Below are 8259 nucleotides of genomic sequence, written 5' to 3'. Positions count from 1 at the left end.
GTAGGTATATTTCATACAGGGGACTGCCACGTGTAAGCCTGGTCGCTTCTTGCAGCTTCCCTTATTTTCTTATGTTCTTATGTTCTTATGTATGTGTGAGGTATGTGGTGTTCTGTGAAGGGGCTGTGTTAGATGCTGTGTCAGGGGCTGTGGAGGGCTGTGGGGAGGTGGAGGGGCTGCTGTGTGTGTGTGTGTGTGTGTGTGTGTGTGTGTGTGTGTGTGTGTGTGTGTGTGTGTGTGTGTGTGTGTGTGTGTGTGTGTGTGTGTGTCTTGGAGGATCTGAACTCAGCCACTGGCATTAATTCTGCCGCTGAACAAACTCCACCTGAAAAATAAGGAGAGAATTAATGGCTGGTGATAAAATAATAATAACAATAATAATAATCTATCTATTTGAATTAATGACTGGTAATAATATAGTGATAATAATCTATCTGTCTGTCTGTCTGCTTGTCTGTCTGTCACCATATTAGGCTGGTAATCCCACATGAGGCAGCCCAGTCAACACACACACACACACACACACACACACACACACACACACACACACACACACACAACCACACACACACACACACACACACACATAAACCTAACCCAACCACTTACAGCCTTCTTCTGCTTGTTCCTCAGAATGCTAATGGCCCCCATGCCCCGTTCCTTCCACTGTGGGGGCGACTCAGAGGTGTGATAATGAAACAGCTTGTACTGCCTGCAGGTGGGGGGAGGTTATGTTAGGCTGGCACTGCCTGCATGTTAGGTTAGGTTAATAAAATGAAGAGAGGTTATGTGAAGAACAAGGAGAGGAGGAAGAGGAGAGAGGAGGAGGAGGAGGGGGTAAGAAAGAAAACATAGATTGAGAGAAAATAATAATAATAATAATAATAATAATAATAATAATAATAATAGGAAGAAGAAGAAGAAGAAGAAGAAGAAGAAGAAGAAGAAGAAGAAGAAGAAGAAGCAGAAGAAGAAGAACTATTTACCTGCAATAAGAAAACCTGACCTGACCTAACAATGATAAAACAGCAAAATTACCATCAGTACTTGACCTGACCTCACCTCACCTAACAACAAGAAACAGCAAAACTACCAACAACATTTCTCAATAAAATAATAAACCAATAAAAAGCTCACAAAATAATAATAATAATAATATAATAATAATAATAATAATAATAATAATAATAATAAAAACACCATTACCAACCTGACCTGACCTCGAAACTCAGTCTTATCATTTCCTCCTCCTGGTCATCATCACTAACCACGAAGACCTCCAGCAAGGTCACCACTGGTTCAAAGTAGGGGTCATGCTCCCCTACTCTGCTGGTTGACTCCCCCTCCTCGCTCACCACGCTGTCATCAGGGTCTGTCTGTCCTGAGAGAGAGAGAGAGAGAGAGAGAGAGAGAGAGAGAGAGAGAGAGAGAGAGAGAGAGAGAGAGAGAGAGAGAGGAGAGAGAGAGAGGAGAGAGAGAGAGAGAGAATTAGGCTTGGTTGGGCTAGGAGGAAGAGATGGGAAGAGAGAAGAGGAAGTCTAGATGAAAGAAAGAGGAGGAAGAGGAAGAAGAGGACAAACATACATGCATATACAAACAAACAAACAAATATTAAGTTAAGACAAGAAAAACTGAAAAAAATGAAAAATAAAAACGATATATTCTGACACACACACACACACACCACACACACATAACGAACCAACAAAACAAACAAACACAAGAAAATGAAGAAAAAAATAAGGAAAATATTTACGTTAAAACTTTTTTTTTGTTTATCCTTAACGAACACAAGAACTCCCCCACCCCCGCCCTCCCTTCCCTCACACACACACACACACACACACACACACACACACACACACGCGCGCGCGCGCGCAGCGCGCGCAAACAATTCCATAAAAAAAAAAATCGAAAAATACAATAAAATAAGGAGGCATTTTGAGCCATATTTCCCTTATTTCCCCTTGTCCCCTCGTCCCTTAGGGCTCAAGATGGCCGCCCACACCTGCTTCTTACTGGCGGGCAGGTGTGTGTGTTGTACATTGCTGAATAAAGGAGTAATTAATAATGGTGGGGCATCACCCTCGATCATCCCATCGATTTTCCGCCATAAGATCCCCGCCACCCGCCCTCACATATACGCCTATTTTCCCTATTTTACACCCTCCCACCGCCGCCATTCTCGTGTGTGTTGATAGCCAGATGATGTGAGTGTAGAATGGTAGACCATGTTACCTTCTCAAGAGCCATGGTGTCGCTGATGATGATGGATAATTGTGGCTGCCCCTATCAATCCCTACGATGCAATTTTGTAAGCAGACTCACCATCTGATCTTGATCTTGATCTTGATGGTCGGGTGGCACAGGATTACTCCTGAGCCAGGCTTTTGGATCGGCAACTCCTGTAGAAGGGAAAAAAAAAAAGAGAAACGAACAGCATCCGCTATCCTAATTGTTCATACACCTGGCACGCCACATTCTCTCCAGAAACTCTTTCACCGCCTCAATCATCCTTTCATTCGCCTCTCTACACAATCCCAGCAACAACACCATCCATTCCTTTCCTGTCTTCTCCACTCTTTCATTCCTATCATGCCCTAACTCAGTCAGTATCACTTGCATCATCTCATTCCTGTCTCTGGCATACTTCACACACTCCAGCACCACATGTTCCACCGTCTCATCCTCTCCCATGTCACACATCTTGCACACTTTGCTGCCAGACTCAGACCACCTGTAACTCCTTGCATTCACATCCATACACTGTGCCCTCGCTCGGAAGAGAAGATCACCGCCTAGGCTTCCATCATACCACCTTTCATACCTCGGGGCCTCTTTCTCCTTGTACCATTCCAGGGTCTTCTTTCTTTCCATTTCATTCTTCCATGCATTCAGTCCCACACATTTCACTTCCTTGTCTATCTCATTCTTCCATTTTCTCACATCCCATTCGGCTCCCACTCTGCCTCCTCTTGTTACCACCCATTCACGCTCATTTTGAATCCCCCCTGCCATTCTTATCGTCCACACAACTTGCAATCCATTCCTGTCTGGCATTCTCATGCATCTCCTCCTCCATTTGCTTCCACTTTCATTCCACAGGTACACCTTCCTTGCTATTTTTGCATCATCCATTCTCTCAAGCCTAATCTTGTACCTAAGTGTGGCTTTTGTGAGTCTTTCTCTAAAGGTGTTCCATCCCATGTAACCTCTCAAGGCTTCAACTACTGTGCACCTCGGTGCACTCAGTGCCATCCTTGCTACTCTATTCTGGCCCACTTCTAACTTATCAATTTCACTTTCATTCCATGCAATCACATCCATACCATACATTATACATGGCACAGCCACACTCTTCCACACTTCTCTCAACACATCATACTTACTTGCTCTCATCCTTGCCGCGCTTCCCAATCGACCGACCCACTGGTTTACCATACTTATCTTTTCATTCTTTGCCTTTGCACACCCACTAGGACTTATCCACATCCCTAAGTACTTGTATTCTTGCACCTGTCTCAACTCATTCTCTCCAAGTCTCCATACCACATTACTTTCATCCTCTGACCTATTCACAGTCATTACTTTGCTTTTCTCACTGCTAAACCTTACTCCAAAGTCTTTACCATAGCCATCCACCACATCCAACAAACTTTGAAGCTCATCTGCCGATTCACTCATAAGAACTACGTCATCTGCATAAAGGAACACACATACTTTATCATTCCCCACACTTACCCCTACATTCATTCTTCTCATCCTGGCTGCTAGCTCCTCTGTATACAGGCTAAAAAGGGTTGGTGACAATATACAGCCCTGCCTAACTCCTCTCTCACTCTTCACCCAGTCTGTTTCTATGTCTCCTAGTCTTTATCTAGCTCTTGTGTCCACATACATACTTTGCACTATGTTAACTATCTTTGCACTCAATCCAATATTTTCTAAGACTACCTAGCATTTCTCTGTTCACTCTATCATAAGCTTTCTCTATATCCAGAAAACCTAGATACAATTTACCCCCATCCTTCTTTTTCTTCTCAATCATTTCATTCACCACAAACATATTGTCCTCAGCTCTCCTATCCCTACGAAAACCATTCTGTTCTTCACCCAGCACTCCAGCTTTCTCAATCCATTTACACAGTCTCTCATTCAACACTGCACTGAAAACTTTACCTATTGTACTCACTAATGCAATTGGCCTGTAGTTCTTCAGCTCATTCTTACTCTTAAATCTCCCCTTATGCAACAGACACATTCGGCTCTCATTCCACTTTCTTGGCACTCTTTCTTCATCCCACACTCGGTTGAATATTTCAGTCATTCTATCTATCACTACATCTTCACCATTCTTGTAAAACTCATACGGTATATCATTTGGACCTGCTGCCATTCTTCTGCCTTCTCACACACCTCTCCACTTCATCCCTACTGATTCTTTCATCCAGTTCATCTGCATTCTTCCTTTCCAGTGTTACACATCCTTCTCTCACACTAAACATCTCACCTACCCCACCTACTTCTTCCCAGAACCCTTTGATTGCGTCCCTGATTCCGTCCTTCTCTGTTATAACTACACCCTCAACTTTTAGATTCTCCACACCAACACTGCCTGACATATTCTCACCTCTCATGAACTTGTACCATTCACGGCCACCTTCCATACCTTTCTCCTTTAAAGATTGAATCACACTCCTTTCACTCTTCACTTTAGCATTCATTATCATTCGTCTTGTCAACTGCTGCTGCTTCACATACGCTGCCCATGCATTCTGATACTCATTCTCTGCCTCATCGCTTTCATGCCTCTTTTTCCTCAGCCATCTACACTGTCTACTCATTCTCTTTCGCTCCTTCCTTGCTGCTCTGATTTCATCATTCCACCATTGTTTACATATATTCTTTCTTCTACCTACTCTCACAAACCCTATCTGGTTCTCAGCAGCACCCCTCAAGTCCTCAACCAGTTTCTCATTCAGATGCTCCACGTCATGCACACTTTCGTCGTCCCAGCTTCTTTCACTCAGATCAACCTGAAAGTTCTCCCACCCTACATCTCTCAGTCTTCACTTCTTTTTATTACTTGCCACTTTCAATTCATTCCCACCCTGCATCAAGCACTCCACAACCAGCATGTTGTGATCAGACACAATATCAACCAAACCATCCTCATCTATCCACATATGCGACACAATTTCACTCATTCTTCCATTCACCAACACATAGTCAATTGCCGATTCCTGCTCTCTTGCACTCCAAGTCACACGCCCCTCACCCAAAGTAACATTCAGATTCTCCAGCTCCAGTTCATCAACAAACTCTCCAAGCATTTCACCATTCCTGTTCACCTGTTCCCCCAGTATTCCCACATGTGCATTCATGTCACCCATAACTAGCACTCTCTCCTCTCCATGCTCTCTCACAACTTTCTTAAGTATGTCATACTTCCTCCTATTTTCCCTTTCTGCTCTTTCATCCATGACAGTCATATACGCTACCACCAGTACCACCTTCTCTGGTCTGCCACGACCATCCATGCATTCCATCCACTCTGACTGCAAGCACATCCTCACTACTTGTACACTCCCCCACATCAATCTCCTCTACTTTCAGTCCTCTTTCTTTCTTGTAGAGTAGGGCTACGCCTCCTCCCAGTGTTTCCTGTGCCTTACGCCCCTTTCCAATCATAACATACTCGCATCCCTCCATTCGTACATCATCTCTCAGGTGAGTCTCAGTGAGCCCGACTAAGTCGAACCTCCACTCCCTGAGCTCCTTGCATACATCCTCAAACTTGCCCACACCCCATCCTCTCACATTCATACAGCCAATCTTCACACATTTACTTGCCTGGTTAGTCTCTTTTCTTCCATGTTCGCTGACATCAGTGGGTCCTCTTCGTCATGCTTCGTCCACACAACACACCTGCCTCGTCCTCATCCACTCAGCCAGTCGACGTCCTAGCCTCTCATTCCCGTTGTGGTTCAGGTGGACCCCGTCTCTCCCAAAGAATTTGTCCTGGTCGAGGATCCCATCCATGTCTAAGAAGCTCACATTGCCCTTCTTCTCTGCCATCCATTCCATCTTGACCTTCATGAGTTCCATGCATATCTTGCGGTTCGTTTCTCTTCTAACCTTCTCTTACTGCACTCCTTCCCGTGGGCGCCGCAGGACCCCCACCACAGCCACACACATCTTCTTCTCTTCTGCTGCCCTCACTGCTTCTATCACTTCCTTTACCGTGTCTTCAGCACCTGCCTCTACTAAGTTGTTGCCTCCTCCTTGGACAACTAGCAGGCTTCTCTCTTCCATTTCTTGCACTTCTTCCTTGACTTTCCTCTTGACGTCTTGGATCTTAGCACCTCCCATGCTGGTGCACTCAATTTCCCTTCCCACAAAGTCGGGAGTCTTCCTTACCATGCTGTCTCCAATGACACGTACTGGGGCTTTCTTGATTACCATTCTCTTCTTCCTTGGGCGTCTGTCTGTTCTGGCCACTTCCACCACTTCTTGCTGGTCTTTTCTCTCTTCAGTCTTCGTCGTCTGTGCTTCTGCTCTTTCATCAGGTTTTCTGTCTGGGTGCTCTGCTTCACTCTCTCTTCTTTTTCCTCATCCTGGTTCCTCCATTCATTGAGGCTCTTGCTCAGGCATTCCCTGCAGAGGAACACCAGAAGCTCGAACCCCAGCGGCCTTCATGTTGGCCTCCCTCATGCCCACACAGGCTACATGGAACCAGGCCATGCATCTCTCGCATGCCACAGCCCTTTGCCTGTTCGCCACACTCTCTTCGCATGAACCACACGCGCTCATCACCATTTTCAGGGTATTTCAGCACACAGGCAAGAGAAAATAAACCACAAAACTCAGAGAAAACTCAGAGAGCAAGGCAAAGCCACTTGTACACACCGCCACACTGCTTGTCCTTTCCTATCTCACTGTTGTGGCTGTCTACTTACTCACCATCTGATATGGACGCTCGATCTTGATCTTGATGGTACAGGTAGCTCGGGATTATTCTTAAGCCAGGCCTTTGGATCGGCAACTCCTGTAGAAGGGGAAAAAAAATAACAAACAGCATCATCTACAGTAACTGTTCGTACATCTGGCACGCCACATTCTCTCCAGAAACTCTTTCAACCGCCTCAGTCATCCTTTCATTGGCCTCTCTACACAGTCCCAGCAACAACACCATCCACTCCTTTCCTGTCTTCTCCACTCTTTCATTCCTATCATGCCCTAACTCAGTCAGTATCACTTGCATCATCTTATTCCTGTCTCTGGCATACTGCACACACTCCAGCACCACATGTTCCACCGTTTCATCCTCTCCCATGTCACACATCCGGCACACTTTGCTGCGGGACTCAGACCACCTGTAACTCCTTGCATTCACATCCATACACTGTGCCCTCGCTCGGAAGAGAAGATCACGGCCCAGGCTTCCATCATACTACCTTTCATACCTCGGGGCCCCTTTCTCCTTGTACCATTCCAGGGTCTTCTTTCTTTCCGTCTCATTCTTCCATTCATTCAGTCCCATACATTTCACTTCTTTGTCTATCTCAATCTTCCATTTTCTCACATCCTCAGTCAGCTCCCACTCTGCCTCCTCTTGTTACCACCCATTCACGCTCATTTTGATTCCTCCCAGCCATTCTCATCGCCTACACAACTTATAAGCCAATCCTGTCTGTCATTCTCATGCACCTCTTCCACCATTTGCTTCCACTTTCAATCCACAGGTACACCTTCCTTGCTATTCTTGAGTCATCCATTTTCTCAAGCCTAATCTTGTATCTAAATGCTCTCTCTAGTTTACAATCTTGAATCTTGATCTTTGTCTGGCATCTTTTGGGAGTTTTTTGAAGCTTTTTTTTTTATGTTTTTAATATACTTTTCGAATAGTGTTGAAAGTAAATTGTGGGGAATTTAATGGGCTATCATGGTGTACTATTGTTTTTTTTTTATTTTGCCGGTAGTTATTTAGATATTCAGAAAAATGTTGAAAGTATTTGGGGTGTCTTAGAATTTGATATATATATATATATATATATATATATATATATATATATATATATATATATATATATATATATATATATATATATATATATATATATATATATATATATATATATTGTTTTTGTTTTTGTTTTTTCTCTTTATTAACTAACTTGTAATTGGTGATGGTGATAGTCAGAGATGAGGAATTTAATGGACTATCATGGTGTACTACTACATTTTGTTTTCGTCTGT

The 8259-nt window shown here is 44.1% G+C and overlaps 1 protein-coding gene across 3 annotated transcripts in view; it reads right to left on the bottom strand.

Annotated features, from left to right (window-relative positions):
* Positions 1 to 71: 71 nt before the first annotated feature.
* Positions 72 to 8259, bottom strand: part of LOC135099101 (ran-specific GTPase-activating protein-like) — a 9334-nt gene continuing 1146 nt past the window's right edge. The window contains exons 1-4 of one of the 3 annotated variants that reach the window (XR_010267646.1): positions 2239 to 2352; positions 1211 to 1376; positions 610 to 712; positions 72 to 325 (exon numbers count right to left, since the gene is read on the bottom strand). Coding sequence is in view for 2 of the 3 variants with exons in the window: in XM_064001538.1 (XP_063857608.1) it covers positions 299 to 325; positions 610 to 712; positions 1216 to 1376; positions 2239 to 2253 (306 nt within the window). In the remaining variant the exon portion in view is untranslated. Of the gene's footprint in view, positions 326 to 609; positions 713 to 1210; positions 1377 to 2238; positions 2353 to 6963; positions 7049 to 8259 lie in introns of those variants that run through there. The other 2 variants (XM_064001539.1, XM_064001538.1) reach the window with 2 other exon arrangements.

The sequence above is a fragment of the Scylla paramamosain genome, unplaced genomic scaffold (genome assembly GCF_035594125.1).
Source record: "Scylla paramamosain isolate STU-SP2022 unplaced genomic scaffold, ASM3559412v1 Contig102, whole genome shotgun sequence".
In the NCBI taxonomy this organism is placed as follows: Eukaryota; Metazoa; Arthropoda; class Malacostraca; order Decapoda; family Portunidae; genus Scylla; species Scylla paramamosain.
Note: the sequence above shows the minus strand (reverse complement) of the source record. Positions and strands in the feature narration are given on the sequence as shown.